The sequence below is a fragment of the Delphinus delphis genome, chromosome 19 (genome assembly GCF_949987515.2).
Source record: "Delphinus delphis chromosome 19, mDelDel1.2, whole genome shotgun sequence".
Classification (NCBI taxonomy): domain Eukaryota; kingdom Metazoa; phylum Chordata; class Mammalia; order Artiodactyla; family Delphinidae; genus Delphinus; species Delphinus delphis.
The window spans coordinates 33922596-33941471 of NC_082701.1; the positions used below are offsets into that span (position 1 = coordinate 33922596).

Below are 18876 nucleotides of genomic sequence, written 5' to 3' on the forward strand. Positions count from 1 at the left end.
TAATCTTTTAGGTGAAGCTAGGTGGAGCTAGGGTGGTCCCTTTCAAAGAGAAAAGACCCATGCACTACACTGTCTTACTCTACATAGGTCAAAGAACGGCCTCCTACCTCTTGTCTGGCTGTTTCAGCCACTGCATCTGATGGAGGAAACTGAACACCTTTCTTAAGGAGGTCCAGGTACACTTCTTTCACTTCACTTACATCCACAGCTCCTGGAAAACCCTGCGACCATGTCTGAATTCAAGAGATGGAAAGTTCCAGAGATAAATAAGCAGCAAAACAAAACACAACTCCTAAACTGGTGACAGAAAATGAGAGATTGACAATTATGTACCTTACTCAGAAAAAGAAAGCTACTTTTGAATGTACATTTTTAGAGACTAGAATAATCTATATCTATATCTATATATATATAAAACATCTTTATTGGAGTATAATTGCTTTACAATGGTATGTTAGTTTCTGCTTTGTAACAAAGTGAATCAGTTATACATATACATATGTTCCCATATCTCCTCCCTCTTGTGTCTCCCTCCCTCCCACCCTCCCTATCCCATCCCTCTAGGTGGTCACAAACCACTGAGCTGATCTCCCTGTGCTATGCAGCTGCTTCCCGCTAGCTACCTATTTTACATTTGGTAGTATATATTAGACCATGCCACTCTCTCACTTTGTCCCAGCTTACCCTTCCCCCTCCCCATGTCCTCAAGTCCATTCTCTATGTCTGCGTCCTTATTCCTGTCCTGCCCTTAGGTTCCTCATGACCACTTTTTTAAAAATTTAGATTCCATATATATGTGTTAGCATACAGTATTTGTTTTTCTCTTTTTGACATACTTCACTCTGTATGACAGATTCTAGGTTCATCCACCTCACTACAAATAACTCAATTTTGTTTCTTTTTATGGCTTGAGTAATATTCCATTGTATATATGTACCACATCTTCTTTATCCAGTCATCTGTCGATGGACACTTAGGTTGCTTCCATGTCCTGGCTATTGTAAGTGGAGCTGCAATGAACATTGTGGTACATGACTCTTTTTGAATTATGGTTTTCTCAGGGTATACGCCCAGTAGTGGGATTGCTGGGTCATATGGCAGTTCTATTTTTAGTTTTTTAAGGAACCTCCATACTGTTCTCCATAGCGGCTGTATGAATTTACATTCCCATCAACAGTGCAAGAGGGTTCCCTTTTCTCCACACCCTCTCCATTGTGTGTGTGTGTGTGTGTGTGTGTATGTGTGTGTGTATATATATATACATATATATATATATATATATATATATATATATATATATATTTTTTTTTTTTTGCGGTACGCGGGCCTCTCACTGTTGTGGCCTCTCCTGTTGCAGAACACAGGCTCCGGAAGTGCAGGCTCAGCGGCCATGGCCCGCGGCCTGTGGGATCTTCCCAGACCGGGGCACGAACCCGCGTCCCCTGCATCGGCAGGCGGACTCTCAACCACTGTGCCACCAGGGAAGTCCTGTTTGTATATTTTTTGATGATGGCCATTAGAATAATATATTTTTAATCACCAAACTGCCATGCCTCAACAATTTAATGAAACTCTGGAATAGATACTATTGTTTGTTTTTTGCTATACTAAATCTAGAATTAACAGATTCTAAAACAGCATCAGTAGCTCTTTTGCCAAATAACTCTGAAAGCAGTGAGTTATCTACCCCAGAACATAGTTTCCACACCTGCAAAATGAATGTACACGTCACTCTCTCTCCTATATGATGTAGATAAGATAGAAACTGAGAGACACGTATGGAAAAGACTACACATTCTTCAGAAAAAGGCCACTATCCAATGCCAAGAAATTATTATTACATGGAAAACCGAATAGTGAAAACTCTTTGGGGCTCAAGCCCAGGCTTGTAAAGGATCACTGAACCAATTGGGAGTTAGGTAATTAAATCTCTAATCTTAGACATTCACCATCCCATAAGATATATAATAGACTTACCTTAATGAAATTCAAAATTCTATTCTGAATGTCTATTGGCAAGGTATATCTGGGACTCAGCAGCTTAACTAGACTATCTTTAACGAATTCCTTCTTCACAATCAGAGACTGGAAACTCGGACCACAGTTCTGCATACACACGTCAATAAGCTAAAGAGAAAAATTAAACGTTTTATCTCTTTGCAAAACCACCTCCTAAATATAAGGTAAAAATTGCTAAGTAATGATTTCCACCAGCATTCCAATTAATAAACATAATTTAGTATATACTAAAATACATGGCAAAATGTTAGGTTCTGGAAATGTGAGGAAATATAAGGCATAATGTAACTGCTTAGCGGATGGTCCTGTTGGGGAGCCAGGACACAATTATACGAGAACTAATAACTATGCAAGGTAGTAAATGCCAAGGGCCAATGGGAGGTGCAAACAAAGCATGTGGGCTCCATACAAAGTGACGTGTCCTAGTTTTGCCAGGAAAGTCCTGGTGAACTCCTGTTGTCCTGGTTTTATTAATGATGATACCTCCTTTCACTCTCAAAAATGTCCTTGCCTAGATGAAAAATTACATGGTTACCCCAGCTACAGACCTTTATAGGCAGATGTGATAATTTAGGGCCAGGTGGTCTTAAGACTTTTGGAAAAGGGTGGTTCTACGCTGGGCTTTGAAAAATGGTCAAGAAAAGTACAAATGAGTATAGAGCAATAGTCTAGACAGGTAAATGGTATTAAAAAATATAAGTACAGGTGACAAAGCATATGAGCTGTGAGGAGGAAAATAAGTACTCCAGTTTGTAGAGGCTTCTTTACATCAGCAAACTGGGGACATTGGGGAGGTGGGTGGATTAAGTCTGGAGGGGCTTCATCCAGACAGTAGAGAAATTTTGTGTGGCAATGTAAAGAATTTGAAGATTATCTTGAAGGCAGTAAGAAGCCACTGAAGGGTTCTTATTAGTTTTGTCACCATCACACCTCTATCCTGAACTTGAGAGAAAGGTTAGTGCATGCATAGTACTCTGACAAGGTTTTCAAGCAGCACCCTACAAAGGGAATTGGAGGGCAAAGACCCTGGAATGATAGAGAGATCCAGCAGTTACCCACTAGTACAGCCTGATGCAGAAAGGCCTAAACTAGGATGATGTGGGTACAAGGAAGGGAAAGACATGAGAATTATGAAGCAAGAACTTTCAGCAACCAGGGTTTGTTGAAAAGGAAAGGCTGAAAGTTAAGTGACTGTTACTCTGCATGAGATTGATGGAAATCTGGAAGTGGATGGGATACTATGACTAGTCAAAGGTCAAAATGGTGGGTTGAAATTTAGATATTTTGAGTTTATAAGTGCTGTGAACTGAATGTTTGTGTCCCTCCCAAATTCCCATGTTGAACCTCCTAATCCCTAATGTGATGGTATTTGGAGGTGGGACTTTTGGGAGGGAGTTAGGTCATGAGGGTGGAGTCCTCATGAATGAGATTAGTGCTCTTATAAGAAAGGGATAAGAGAGATCATCTCTCTCTTGGCCATGTGAGGATACAGCAAGAAGATGGCCATCTACAAGCCAGAGGGTGGGCCCTCATCATACACTGGATCTGCCGGCACCTTGATCTTGGACTTCACAGCCTCCAGGACTGTGAGAAATAGATGTCTGTTGTTTAAGCCACCTAATCTATGGTATTTTGTTAGAGCAGCTCAAGATGACTAAGACAAAAAGGACAATGAGACATTCAAGTAGAGATTTTTTGCTGAGAGCTGTACATGCACAGCTATAGTTCAGGGGAGAGTGAGGCCAAAAGTGAGTTATCAAGCCTGCCTTGGATGAGCAGAGAGGAAGGGACAAAGGGGTTCACCTGTGAGGCCAGAAGGACGCTCAGGAAAGGCAATCAACAGAAACTGATGCATAAGATAAGTAGAACATAATGTTGGTAAAATCAAAAGAGGGCAGAGTTTCTAGGAGGATGGAGTGTCAAATGGTTAAGAATATGGACTGAAAAACTCAGCTAGGTTTGTTGGTTAGTGGGGTCATCAGTCACCTTGAAAAAAAGATTTTCAATAAAGCAACATAAGCAGAAGTCAGGCTAAGAAAGAATGAGCTGGTATTGAAGAACTGCATGCAGAAAGTGGATTTCTAAAAGTGATCTAAAAACAAAATTAAATCTCTAGTTCCCATGCTAACACCTTCTCCGAGGTCACAAAAACCATAACGTGACCAGGATAGGTATAATCATCTTTGCAGAAAAGAAGCCCTGAAAACTGACTTTACACCATGCTCTGTATTTGTGTCACTTTAATGGCAATACAGAAATAAGAAGGTATGAAAGCTGCAGTTTTAAGGGCAATGTGGCTAAAAATGCAACCATAAAATACAGAAGCTGAGCACATGCAGCTTTGTGAAATATACAGGGAGAACCTTTAAGGCAAAGGAAAGTAAAATCAGAAGCCAAAACATATTAAGATGAATCTATTGTATTTTAATGCAAGTTGTTTAGAAAAAGACAAGCTGAAAAGTTGAATAACAAATGAGTTTTTGCTTGATATACTGTTATGATGAGTTTTTATCTGATGAACTGCTGAGAGGAAAAGTGCCTCTAGTTCAATGGGAATTTATAAAAATACTTCATGTAACCAGATATGCAGTCTTAGGCAAGATACTTTGCCTCCAAATCTCATTTTCCCTAACAGTAAAATGAATGCTAAATATTCACAGGCCTAGTTGCTCCGCAGCATGTGGGATCCTCCCAGACAGGGGCTCGAACCCGTGTCCCCTGCATTAGCAGGCAGATTCTCAACCCCTGCGCCACCAGGGAAGCCCCTGGATGATTCTTTCTGTGACTAATCTCTCTCATGATTAAGTCTGGCTTAAGTTAATATTAAAGTCTGTTCTGAAGCCTTAAAGACACCACTACAATGCAGTGAGTAGCATGAGGTGAGGTGATTGGGCCACTGACTATACAACTTGGGGAAATATGCATGAAGCTAGCAAGAGTCAAAGACCAATTCAAAGAAAATCCAAGAAGTAGGTACCTTAGTGAACTCTGCCCCTAACAATGACCCCCAACCTGTGACTCTCACCTTTACTTTGGCACAGGTTTTAGATTCACTTGTTCTCACGTACTGGTGTGGAAATTAGGAGGTGGAGGATGTACAGTTACCTGAGGTGGAACAGGGAACAGGCAGCTAGCTGGGAGTAAGGCCTAAGAGATCAGACGACTGGAAGGACAGAAAGAGTGGGAACTCAGAGATGGAGGGCTGAAAGAGACAACACTCTGGGATAAGTCAGATTCCCCAGGGAAGAGTCCTGGTTCATCCCCAGAAGGAAGGAACTGTGATGGAGGAGGATATGGAGCTGAGGATAAGAAGCAACCATGGAAATGTCACGTAGGCTGGCTACAACAGAGAAAGAGACAAACGCATTATACAGAATAAACAACTGTGAGAAGGTGAAATACCGCATGCTGAAATTCAAAAGTGGCATAAATTCATCTTCTGCCCTTAGGTTACTCAGTCAATTCTCCTAACCTTCAGCAGCCCTGAGATATCCTAGATCCACTTCATTTTAGGGCACAGCTACGTATCTTTCTACCCCAATTCTACAGTACATTCCTTGAGTCCTTCCTGGATGCTAGGAGAGTGGGATGGGGGCTGAAGGACACTCAATCATTTTAACCACTCAACACCTGGTACACTGATGCACTAGGTCTTCTACCATGTAGAAAGGAGTTGAAAACACAAATGAAACACAGCAGCCTTTTCTTTCAAGGGGCTTGATTTGTTCTGAGAAGCAAGGTTTATGGGGCAAGGACATGGAATTTAGAATCTGAGAACCGGACTGAAATCTTGCCTATGCTACTTAAATCTTGGAGGGGAAAAAAAAAAAAAAATCACTTAACCTCACTAAGTCTCAGTTTCTTCATTTCTGAAGTGGAGTCAATAATACAACTTCTTCAAAGGGTTGTTGAGAGCATCAACCAGGTACCAGGCAAAGGTTTATTTCCACCACCAACCCATTGTTCTGACATTTCTACTGAAGTGCCTTACTCCTCTCTCTCCAGTTGCCTGCATTCTGTGACCTCCCTGAGGGGGCTGCTATGGTAAAGGACAGGGGAGAGGTCAAAAAAGATGAGAGAAGAAAATCCCTCCAAAACTATATTCAGACCCCAACTTGAAGGGTTTCTTCAGTGATAGTATCATTAAGACTTCAATTCATTTTCTCACAGTTACTCTCCAAGTAAGCAAGATGTGATAAATGATTTTCCCCCTGAAGCTAGAAAAGGGGGGGGCTGCGCTCACCTCTGTTCCACAGCCCTCTAGATAAACACGTCCAAGTCCCCTAAGAGCAGTGTGATGCTGGCAGAGTAGTGCCATAACCACATGTGGCTTGCGGCTGGGCTGAGGTCAGCAAAGGCACACAGAAGAAACTAGAAAGCCACACAGCTCACTCTCAGGCAGCAGGCAGGGTTTGCAAAACATACTGAAGTAAAATGGGCAACTCACCAAGCAACTGAAGAGGTCACACGGCCAAGGTTGGGGGAAAATGGGAACATGTCAAATAAATGTCCACACCCAAATCAAGCGATAAGGTGCACAGGAGAGTTGTTTAAATCAACAAAGAACATTCTCCAAATTATACCAAACAGCAGAACTTGGCTGAACCCTAAAGAGCCTCCAGCATCTCAGAATTCCACAGAGGTGTTCAAATGAGGTAGAAAGATGATGGGGAGGCACTTCTCAAGCTTCAATCTTCCCCATGTGTAACACATACACAAACTTCTTGAGCAACTCAGTACATACAGGTTTTTCATGACCAGTTCCCATCTCCTAACCAGGAAAATATGCTTTTCCAGGAACACTCACTTTCCACCGAATTAAATGCTATTACAAACAACGAAACTCCCTTGATTCTGCAATTCTCAATAAATGAATAGTTTTAATTCATACTGTAAATAACTTTTTGCTAACCTATTAATTATCTCAGAATATTTGTATCTTTTATACCCAAAATTAGAAACGTGACTATAGCTTGGAAAATTCTGGTCTTAATTTAACATTAAAGTAAATACTTACTGACAAGGTAAGTTGTATTTCTTTATGATTGTAATTTTTGGAAATCCTTTTCTTCAAAGCTTTTACTGCATCTTTTGGCCTGTGGCAATAAACACAGTAAAATCATCAACGTAGCCATTGCTGAAAGCAAGTAGTCTCTGAAAAGCAGCATGCAGTGTGGAAAGAGGAACGGCTAAGGAGATAACCAAGGTATTGGTTCTGTGTGGCACTGGGCAGATGACTTAACATTTTTACACCCGTTTCCTCATACATCTAGGCAGACAATACCACCTACCTCCTTGTCAGAATCAAATGAAATATGCAGATGATGATCATTACCTAGAAAGCACTACATGTGAAATATACTCACACCCACAGCCCATATCAACGCATACTCACACCCACAGCCCATATCAACGCACAGAACCAGTTTACAGGAAATGTAATTTCCAAAAATGTTACCTATTTTTATTAGTATTTCCTAAGCATCCTATAGGCAATGGGATGTAGGAGGAGTTAGGACTAACCAGGTCAGGTTCTGATATGCTACAACGTTATGTTACAAAAGGAGGAACTATGTGTAAGTAGACAGTCTAAATTTACTCTGAGATGGTCAGTTATAGATAAGTAATGGGGATGTAACGTACAACATGATGACTATAGTTAATACTGCTGTATGGTATATTTGACAGTTGTTAAGAGAGTAGATCCTGAAAGTTCTCATCACAAGGAAAAAACATTTTTTGTAACTGTATGAGGTGATGGATGTTAACGAAACTTGTTGTGGAAACTGTTTTGCAGTATATGTAATTCAAGTCATTATGCTGTACACTTTAAACTTATACAGTGCTATATGCCAATTATACCTCAAAACTTAAAAAAGATACAAATATTTTTTGAATTTAGAATTTCTATTATATGATAATATAATTACATAATATTACATATACTTAAAATTGTAACTATTATAAAATATTATATATATTTCTAAAAAATCATATATGAAATCTAAGATGAAACCCTTAGAAAAGTTGAAAAGAATAAAGACACTGTTTTAAAAGAAAAAAATTTTACATTGCATTTCCCTTTTTGCATTATCAATGAAGAAATTAGTATTATCAATGAAGAAAAGTTTTAGAGGAAACAAATATGGTAAACAAGATTACAGGGAAAACACCATAAATATTTTAAAGTACTAACCATAAGCACTTTCCATTGAGATAGTCAATAATTAAGTGTAATGTTTTCTTCATCAACAAAAACTAAGACAGTCTCCTTTGCTGTTCATTATTAGTTTAAATGCACAGGAAAATCCCTTTTAACAACTTGTAGTTCAGACTAAATCACAAAATAGTTGGTCTTCTTAATGATTTTATTTTTTAAACTTCAATTCTGTAAAGTTTAAGAAGTGTAACAAAAGATAACACATTGTTTAAGAACTCAGCATAAACATGGGTGAGTTGGCATTCGGAAGAAAAAAAAAAATTGTCTTGTGACAGGCAGAGGAAAACAACTGCTAGATTATTTCCTGGTTGGTAATGACAACTGCCCAGAGACAGGTCACCACCAGGAGACCACTAGCTTCTTGATAATATTTTTCAGTTACAGTAACATAAAATATTGCCAATCAGAGCAAGAAGAATTCCTAACAAAGGAAACAGTATCTTCCTCTCTCCTTAAAGAACAAGGAATTTGAGCTTCACCGAGACAAAATTTGAAACTATTAAGGAAAAGGCAAAGAGGAGAAAAATTATAATGGATTCTCAGATATTCCACATGCTGAAACAAGCAGCTGTCCTAATATTTCAACCTGACATGTCTTCAAAAGGCAGTGGGTGCTTAAAGGGTGATGGAAACACTATTTCAACAAGAAAACCAGTTTGCAAGAGAAAATGTGTTCTGACACTTCTTATGAGAGGCAAATACACGAACCACACACTGAACTCACCCATCGTGGGCAGTGTTAATTATGTAACAGATGTGCATGAACTGGCCCCAATCTTCAGTCTGAACTCCAGCAAATGTAGCCTTTTCTGCAAAGAAAAAGCTGTTGTGTTGAATCTGAGCTACAACAGAATAAAACATGTCTGGTCCTCCTGAAACAATCTGCCTGGAGTTCACTAGCAAGTACCATTAAGTTTATATCACCAAAGAGCAGAGAGATTTTTTTTTTCTGAGCAATTCCCAGTAATTCAAGAATCAGTCAAAACCCAGGTGTTTCTCTTGCAACAGTAATGAGTGACCTATTAATAAAGGCTGCAGGGCCAGGACAGCCCAGCTAAATCTCCATCTGCCTGCCTGTCTTTCAGAGAAGGACAGTCACCTACAAGATGAAGTGCACAGTGCTAAACTAAGTATTTTATCTTATGCAATTTCATTTAACCCACTGTTTTGAGGTGATGAAACAGAAGTTCAAGGAGGTTAAGGAAGTTACCCAAGGCTACACAGTCAGTACACGGTAGAACTAGCATTCAAATCTAGGTTGTTTGATGTTTGATGCCAGTTTTTGTTTGCTTTTTAAAAGTCACTTATTCTCCTTTGGGGGTGGTGTTGAGAAAAAGACAGATCTACTGAAACTGTCTATGTACTTCCTAGCACCTGTACTAACCAGAGCTGCACCAGGCAGACTTGAAGGCTCCTGTACCTGTAACCCCATCACTAAACAGTCAGATAGCTTTTCCCTCTTCTGACATCCTCCTTAAGAATACAAAATGTCACCTGGGAAGGATAATAGAACACTCAACCTGAATGAGCTTAACATCTCTACTACGAGAAAGGAGAATATCCCTCAGCATGAAAACATGAGGTTCTAGGGGAATTGAGCAAAAATTAAAAGGATAATGAAGAGGATAAAGGTTTGGTTAGGGGAACTCCAAAGCTTAGACTGCTCCTCATCTAGGAGAAACACTATTTGAATTTGGCATTCAAATGGACAAGGCTTACCAATCTTGTGTTCAGTTACAAGGTTATTTCTGCCAGATTTCTTGCTCCCCATTCTGTCCTCCTTCTTCCCACATTCCCATCTTCCTAGAAAACTCCTACTCACCCTTCAAAGGCCATGGCAGAGTTAAGTTCTCCCTTTTCATAAGTTTTGGGTGTTTTACACTTCTCTTCTATTGCAAAGGTACTGCACTATTGTCAGTACGAAATTGTGTGCGTCTTCCCTATAAGATTATGCGTTCCGTGATGGCTGAGACCACATCTTACCTTTGCCTGGTCCAGGTCCAGGGATATAGCTGGCAGTCAGTAAATGTTCACAGCATTAAAGAATAAATCAACTTATGAAGATGCAGCCTGAATCCACTTCTGTTCAGGGTTCATTTTAATACCCAACAGAGATACAGCCAGCAACAGTTTAGAAAGCATCTCCTCCTCAATGATAGTTACACTCACCATCTTATAAAGGTATGGGAACTAAGCTTCAGGTTGAGTAGTGTTTTGGTTTTGGTTCTTTAATTTATTCATTCTTTATTTATTTTTGGCCGCGCAGCATGTGGGGTCTTAGTTCCCCGACCAGGGATAGAACCAGCGCCCCCTGCATTGGAAGGGTGACGTCTTAACCACTGGACCACCAGGGAAGTCCCTGGGTAATGTGTTCTTGTCATACAGCAGTTAACTGAGCTGCAGGCAAAACTGTTCAAATCTGAGCCTCCTTATTACAACTACCAGGTTTTCATGATTTCCTCATCCCACGAAGCTCCCCGAAGTGATGACGCTTTGCTTGGCATCTATATGCACTGGTGCCACACCCGGTTCCCAAGGGAGGTATCAGAGACCAGGGAGAAGGGAGCCGGTGTTGTTAAACAGTCCAGGCACTGGCTCCGGCTTCCGCGTACATGGATCAGAGCACGGCCACGGGAGAGGGAAGGAGTCAGGCAGACACCTGTGTAGCCCCTAGTGGCCTTGAGAGGCCTCTTGTGTACCCAGAGCGCGCCTGGCTCCCCCTTCCTTCGCTCCAGTGCTAGGCATGTTCGTTCTCTTTGTTCACCCCTAAAAAGTAACTCACGTTTTAAGGGCCTGGAGTCAGAACTAGTTTGGAGACCTGCCTGTCACATCGAGGTCACTGCACTTAACCTCCTGGAAACTTTTTCTCTTTGCAAAACGGGCAGGACAACACTTGGCCCTCGGGAGGACTCACTTTCTGAACAGCTTCCCCTTACCCAGAAGTTGACACGTCCCTGTAGAGGCCCAGCCACGCCACACCTGGATCCCCTCGGTCCACCTGTCCGCTTCCACCCCACCCCCACCCCGGAAAGCACCAGAAGACGGGAGGTGAGGAGGTGGGGTTCGAGAGAGGTCGGCGGGGACAGGTGCCGCTCGGGACCAGCGGAGCGCGGGGCCTGGGAAAGTTGCGGGGGAGCGGGGAGGAGTTCGTCGAACTCGGACCCACGCGATCCTCTGCGGCCGGGAACAGAGTCAACGCGTAGCGTCCCGGCCCCAAGCCGGAGGGGTCCCCCTTTTACCTATGAGCTGGCCCACGGAGGTCGCGTATGGGTCCCGGTGACTCTTCCCGAACGCCATGGTAGCGCAGGGAGCCGGCCCGGGCCTCCAACACCGCGGCTCACGACTCCACCCGCACGGCCCTGGCTCCGCCCCCCGGGCCGCACTTCCCCTGGCCGCTGCGAGGCGCCGGGCTCCGGGCTGGGTCCTTGGGGGGGCTGAGGCGGGAGCGCCGGAGGGGGCGGGCACACGCGCACCTGCCACGAGCCGCGGAACCGGCCGGGCGGCCCTGGGGACACCGCTGGGGACGAGTGACCCGGGATCCTGCCGCTCACGGGGCGAGGTGCTGTTCTTCTCTGCGCTTCCTGCTCCCCGTTGTAAAGAAGGAAATATGGAGTTAACACACGTCTCGGGTTACTGTGAGCATTAACCACATAACCCGCTCAGGTCAGCGTTTGGCACCCACAAAATACATGTTTAACCACTGAGTGAATCGCCTAACTAGAAATATTTACCCCACCCCGACTTATTTACCCACCCCAGAGATCCGGGAGGGAAGATGTGTCCCTGGCACTTTAAGGCTGCAGGTGATGGACAGGAGGAGGGACTGGCTTCAATCGAGAGGCCTCACAGGAGCCGGCGTCCTTTGTCTCGCCCCAATTTCCTGAGGGACCACGTGGCGCCGCCCAGCGAGTTCTCGGTTCCTCCAGGGAACTATTTTCCAGCGAAGGTGAGAAGAAGAGAGGGGCTTTCCTTCTGCTCCGGCAGGGAGTGTTTGGCTTTAGGACTGCTTTGGAATGTAAATCCGAGCTGGAGCATTTCAACCTCTTTCCAGCTGCCCTTTCAGAAGCGGAATTTATTTCCTTTTCTGGTGCATTCGATTAACATCTGATTAGCGATGGTAACAATCTTCCACGATGATGCCGGAGCCTGCTGGGGAGTGGTGTGTCTCCAAGGTGATGGAAGTTAGCATAAGATGGGCTCCCTGTGCCTCCAGATCTTGCTTCCTGTGGTCAAGTGGGGCCCAGTTCGACAAGCCCTTCCTGGGCCCTGGAAATGGTGACAAGAGATCAAAAGATCGGTCTGGCTTATGTCCTTAGTCATATATTTAAAAATAGAAATCAAAACCAATTCCAGTGTGTGCCAAGGGGTTAACTTTTTTTTGCTCTAATTCTGCTATTTCTAATTTTTCTTGACCCATGTGAGCTAATACCTGGGATTCTAAAATCTAGAATGAATCATTTTTGTTGTAAATGCCTCCTGCCTGTAACTAATATTCTCCACCTGCTTATCCAGGGTGAATAACTACTTCTTGTGGTGCTACTTATCAACTACCTTAGTCATCGCTACAGCTTCTGCCCACACTGTTGAAAACCTCTTGTGACATCACCAACCTAATCTCTTTCATATTATAGACTCTACAAAATATTCCACTCTCTGAACCCTACAAGCTTAAAGAGAAAATTTCAGCTTAGGCTGCTGTTGGTGTCAGTGGCCTTCCCAGGGAATGAGAACTGGGAAGGAATCAACATACATATTTTTAACATAATTCTGCTACTTCTTATGGGAGAAGTTTTGTTTTTTATTTCCTTGTGCTACAGGATTGAGGCACTGAGAACATGGCACCAGGGAGCGTGTTCAGGACATTATGTCGGGGTAAACAGAACCAGGTTGATGGGTACTACCTGAAGCTCTTTTCTCCCCGTTTGCCTACGGGGGTGTTGTGGTGGTTGCAGCCTTCTTTCTGTGTTCTGCCACTTTCTCCATGATCTGCCAAGTCCCCGGGGGGATAATCAACCCAGTCCGTGTTAGTATGGTCTGAGAGTAGGATAGAATTCACAGCTAAGTTAAGGTCAGAGAAGAGGCAGAATCCCAGAAAGAAACAAGGGTAAAATTTCTGGATACCAGGAGCAAAATCTCACTAAAATTTCAATTCTAAAAACACTTACTAAGCGTTTATTTACACATAAGTCATAATGCTAGGTAGAAGCAAAGAAAATAACCTTTATTTTTTTATTTGGCCACGCTGCGTGGCCTGTGGGATCTTAGTTCCCCAACCAGGAATTGAACCCGGGCCACTGAAGTGAAAGTGCCAAGTCCTAACCATTGGAACGCCAGGGAATTCCTGCAAATAACCTTTACAGTACTTTAAATACACTTAAGTGCCTGGAAGTGGAACTCCATCTGAATGCAGTCTTCCTAAGCCTGGAGACAGGTAGCATACACTTCATTTGTACAAATATGTAATCAGAGATTTAAAAATATAAAGCTAGGGCTTCCCCGGTGGCGCAGTGGTTGAGAGTCCACCTGCCGACGCAGGGGACGCGGGTTCGTGCCCCGGTCCGGGAAGATCCCACATGCCGCGGAGTGGCTGCACCCGTGAGCCATGGCCGCTGAGCCTGCGTGTCCGGATCCTGTGCTCCGCAACGGCAGAGGCCACAACAGCGAGAGGCCCACGTACCGAAAAAAAAAAATATATATATATATATAACTAATAAATAGCTTGACTAGAGTTTGAATCATGGCTGCCTGATTCTAGAGCCTGTATTTTTGCCACTAGGTGAATCTGCTTATTGAGCATGTTTCTCTTCATTTTTCTTTTAAAGATCTGTGTGGTTCAAAGTATATCACGACCCCTATTCCTATCTTAAAGAAGATATACATTGACTTTGCTGGCACAGGGTCCTGCTGTTCTTTCTGTACCTGTTCAAGAATGCTAATATTTTCTTTACTAGAACTATATGCTAGGTGTGCTGTAAATACATTACATGCACATGCATTCTCTCATTTAATCCCATGATAACTCTGAAACCAGTACTCTTATTACTCTGTTTTACAGATTAGAAAAACCAAAGTAAGTCATTTTTCATGCAGTCATAGTGAAGGACTGTATGATTCCAGAAGCTGTGACTTTAACCTATGTACTCTCATGGGTAGAGCATAGATGGTAGGTGGTACCCTTTCCTTTTTAAAAAGTGGGTTCTAGGGGATGGTACCTGGAGAATGAGGTGACCGAACGTGGCAAACACACGTATCTGGAAACAAAGTTGACCCATCATCAGGCTTTATGCAGTTAAGAGTCTTTTTCACCCTCTCATTTGATTCTGTTCTTTCCACTAAATTTTTTAGATTGTCAGATCTGGACATACCCTTATAAATCTCATGTCTACTGCATCATCTTACAGATGAAAAATGGACAGCCAGCTAAGCAAAGTAACCGCCCCAAGGCCATTCAGCTCCAGCTAAGAGAATGCAACACAATAGCTTATCCCTGAGTCCCAAACTTTTCCCACTACAGGCACCTTTTCTCTATTTTAATATTTAAATGTTCTCCCCCATTCCTCCCCATAGTATTGGGTTGGCCGAAAAGTTTTTTCATACAGGTTTTTCCAAAAGATGTTATGGAATGAACTTTTGGGGCAACCCAGTATTTTCTCTAGCCCTCTCTTTATCCTTCTCTTTTTCTAATGGGTCCAGTTCCAGACATCTCCCACTCTCTCTTCCCTAGCTGTTCCACTGTGGAAACTAATTTCCGTAGCCACTTGATCATCAACTCCAAGCCATTTCTCAGCCTCATCCTCTTTGCCCTCTCTGTGCTATATGATGCCGTCCCATTAGCCATCCTTCTTTCCCCCCTCACCTTTCAGGGCACTTCCCTATCCTATACAGTACTCCCTTCTCTGGCTGCTACTTCTCATGATCTTCATCTGGCTCCATCTTCCTCCTTGCCTGCTAAAACTGTTAGCCTCCCCAGAGTTCTGTAGTCTCTCTTTTCCTCTTTCTCCGTTTCCCTCAGGGTGCCTTCTCCTTGTCCCTTCTCTCTGAAACATTTTCTGACCACTCCCAAGAGAACTGAGTCCTCCTTTCCTGTCCTACATACAGATTTCTGTCTTAGAGCTCACAACACTTTGTACTGCTTGTTTGTTTAGAAATATGTTCCCCCCATGGGATGAATTGGGAGACTGGGGTTAACATGTATACACTAACATGTATAAAATAGATAGAACTAATAAGAACCTGCTGTATAAAAAAATAAATAAAATAATTTTTTTTTAAAAATGGTATTTAACAAGAGCCTAACCTAAATAAATAAATAAATAAACAAACAAATAAATATAAAAGAGACCCCAGAGAGCTCCCTGCTCCTTTCACCATGTGAGGACACAGCAAAGAGATGGCAATTCATGAACCAGGCAGTGGGCTCTCGCCAGACACTGAATTTGTCAGTGCCTTAATCTTGGACTTCTCATCCTTTAGAACTGTGAGAAATAAAATTCTCTTGTTTATAAGCCAAAAAAAAAGAAATATGTTCCCCCCTCCTAGATATAAGCCCCTCAAGGGAATAGAATCCTGTTTGTTGGGCTTGGTATCCAGGCACTTAACAGGCCTTAGGAAAGTTTATTGAATGCATGAATGACTCTCCAAAATCTTGAGCTCTATCCTTCCTGAGATCCAGTCCTTAATTCCTCCCTGGATGCCTTGTTGGAGCTCTGACCTTGACAGAACTAGAATTATACTCATCCCCTTCCTCCACTGTCTCAGTATGCTACCTGACTTCTTTGTTTTGATGAAGGCAGTGATGGATGTGTTGGAATCACCTGAGCTACTGTAAAGAGTACTGATGCCTGGCTTCCACCCTCAGAGATTCCGATTTAACGAACCTGGAATGTATCAAGGGCATCGAGATTTTTAAAAGTCCCCAGATTGGCTAATGGTATCATACTTTCCCAAATAAAAAATCTTGAAATTATCCTCAATTCTTCTCTTTCAATTAGTTTCAGATTCCTTTGTGTTCTTTATCTATCTCCTTGCCTTTTCTCCTCTATGAATACTGCTCAGACCAGCAGTTCTTAAATGTCATAAGACAATACTCTTTAAGGATGAAATTGGACTGAAGCTTGGGTTCTTTCAAATATAGCAAGACCCTATGCATCTATAGATGTATTAGTATTAATTATCTTTAAAAGTAACATTTTACACAATAATTATTGCCCATTGTTTTTGAAAACTATATGTACAAAGATGTATGTTGACTTTATTTCCACAGTTATTTTTTAGTATCTACATCTTGGAAACTTCTTATTCTGGAAATTAACTTCAAAGCTCAGTCTTTTCTCTCTTCCTGCTCTTGGGCTTTTGGCTGAACTTAGAGACGCAAGATGAGAGAGGCATAAGGAGAGTAATGGGAGCTAACACTGGTTGACTTCCTACTGTGCCAGCCACTCTAAAAAGTGCTTTGGTATCTCCAATAATAATAATAATTTTATAAACTAAGAATCATTATTTCCATTTTACTAAATGACTTGCCTAAAGTCACTCAGAATTGGGAGATGAATTTGGGTTTGTCTCATTCCAAAGCTTAGGAATGAGACAAACTGTACCCAGAGCCAAGTTCCTGTCATTGATCTTGGGGAGCACCTGTGAAACCAAGCAAGACCCTGCAGGGTCTTCCCAGACACAAAAACCCTTTCATGTCCCCCATTCTTGTTTTTAGAAAAGGTTTTAGTCTCCTAGGCCTTCCCCATGTTCCAAAGAGCAGGGACAAGAAGTTAACAATTAGAGAATTGAGGGAATGCAGAATCAAAGGAAAAACAAGGCACTCAAGACAGGTAATGATAGCTGAAACAATAGTTCAGCAATAAAACAGAGTCCTAGTTCCTCCTCAAGGAATATACATAACAATTTGACCTGTATCTTTGAGTTGTTCCACAGAAATGCAGACCCCCACCCAGATGGAAGATGGTGATTACATGCTGACCACAAACATGTAGACCCCAGGCTGGTTGGAACCAGAAGGAGGATGATTACAATTCCTGAAACATCACCCTGTTACCTCACCACCAACCAATCAGAAGAAAGTTCATGAGCTAATCATGCACCCTGCAATGCTCACCTCAAAAGTTGTCTTTAAAAGACCTTCCCTGCAAGCCATTGAGGAGTTTGGGTCTTTTGAGCACTAGCTGCCCATTCTTCTTGTTTGGTGCCCTGCAATAAACACTGTACTTTGCTTCTCTGCAACCCGGTGTCAGTAGATGTGTTTTGCTTGTGCATCCAGTGAGTGGACCCAAGTTTGGCTTGGTAACACCTGCAGCATCTAGTCAAGCACTCCTCATCTGGCAGTGCTAAGTAAAAGTTTGTTGGTTGATTTTAAACATTCACCCTTCCACCAATATTGAACTTTAAACCACACAAATGCTTTCATTAGCTTCCCTCATCATACTTGTAATTAAGGAGTGCCACTGAGATCTGGAACTAAAGGGCACTTTTTGGCTAAATTTATCATCTCAAAGGATTCCAATGAAGTTTTAAACCAAAATTTTATCTGAAAAGTAAACCAGGGGAACCAATATTTTCATAACCCAAGGCAACTTGCTTTTGGTGGGTTTCATGACCTCACCAGTTCACACTTAACTTATTTGAGGCTTGTAATTTAATTCCTATGTGTTCCTTTGGAAATCTTGCTCAGATATGCAAGTCAGATCACCTGGTTTCAAGTCCCAGATCTCAGATGATAAAAATAACTTCATAAGGTTATTTTGAAAAATGAGATGATGTATAGCACATAGAATGATGCTCAGACTATAATAAAACTCAGTAAATATTAACCAGTTTATTAACCTACTAGGTGTCCTAAAATGTCCACTATTAGAAAACAGCTTCTGAGGTTTGGCAAGGTCTCCCTAAACACCACTATTTAAATATGCAAGAGTCACCTATTTGGGAAAAGTATGTCCTACTAGCATTATACCAGTCACATGTTTAGTTTCTATTAGCATGTTGTGAATCATGTATGATTTGTTGATCAGTTTACTTGAAAAAATGTCTGGTGGGAATGGGGCTCAAAAAACCCAAGAGATTCAGCACTGGAATTTCAGGCTGGAGTGGGGAAAGGGCAGGCCTAGAGGGATGCTCCTAGGATGTTTGTTCTCCAGGAGAGCCTTGAAAGAAGAGGTGGACAGCAAAGGAAACAGGGACATTAGTTTAGATGTTAAACTTGGTTCAAATGGCTTGGCTCACAGCCATTCACTGACTGTGAACTTTGACAGGCAAATCATTCTTTCAGAACCTGTTTCCTTATCTATAAAAGTGGAGCCAATTCCACATTTCTCAGTGTGTCTCAAGATTAAATGACACAACATTTGAACACTTTTAACAAAGGCCTTGGCATATTACTGGTGCTCAAAATTGTTAAAGCCCAAAGTCTAAAGTAGGCTCCTATTTCCTACTTTCTACCACGTCATTTTGGTTATGCCCTTTATAATGCTGATTATAATCTGAAATTGTTTTGTATGATTATTTTTCACTTGTTGCCTGTTTGCAAAAGTTAATATTGCCCCCCTCAAACTGCAAAGCATACCCTTTTGTTATTCTACGTTGTGCTGCAGGGAAGGCCCACCATGTAGTTCCCCATAGTCTCTGAA

The 18876-nt window shown here is 42.1% G+C and overlaps 1 protein-coding gene and 1 long non-coding RNA gene across 3 annotated transcripts in view; one reads left to right on the plus strand and one right to left on the minus strand.

Moving 5' to 3' along the window:
- Nucleotides 1-11653, minus strand: part of TOM1L1 (target of myb1 like 1 membrane trafficking protein) — a 52580-nt gene extending 40927 nt beyond the window's left edge. The window contains exons 1-5 of one of the 2 annotated variants that reach the window (XM_059997164.1): nt 11479-11653; nt 8964-9048; nt 7037-7115; nt 1978-2127; nt 108-233 (exon numbers count right to left, since the gene is read on the minus strand). In XM_059997164.1, coding sequence (XP_059853147.1) covers nt 108-233; nt 1978-2127; nt 7037-7115; nt 8964-9048; nt 11479-11536 — 498 coding nt within the window. In that variant the 5' untranslated portion in view covers nt 11537-11653. Of the gene's footprint in view, nt 1-107; nt 234-1977; nt 2128-7036; nt 7116-8215; nt 8408-8963; nt 9049-11478 lie in introns of those variants that run through there. The other variant, XM_059997166.1, reaches the window with a different exon arrangement.
- A 120-nt stretch (nt 11654-11773) lies between these two features.
- LOC132414540 (uncharacterized) lies at nt 11774-17457 on the plus strand. The gene is made up of 3 exons (XR_009516971.1): nt 11774-11902; nt 11999-12185; nt 17168-17457. It is a non-coding gene; the product is annotated as an uncharacterized lncRNA (long non-coding RNA).
- The last annotated feature ends 1419 nt before the right edge of the window (nt 17458-18876 follow it).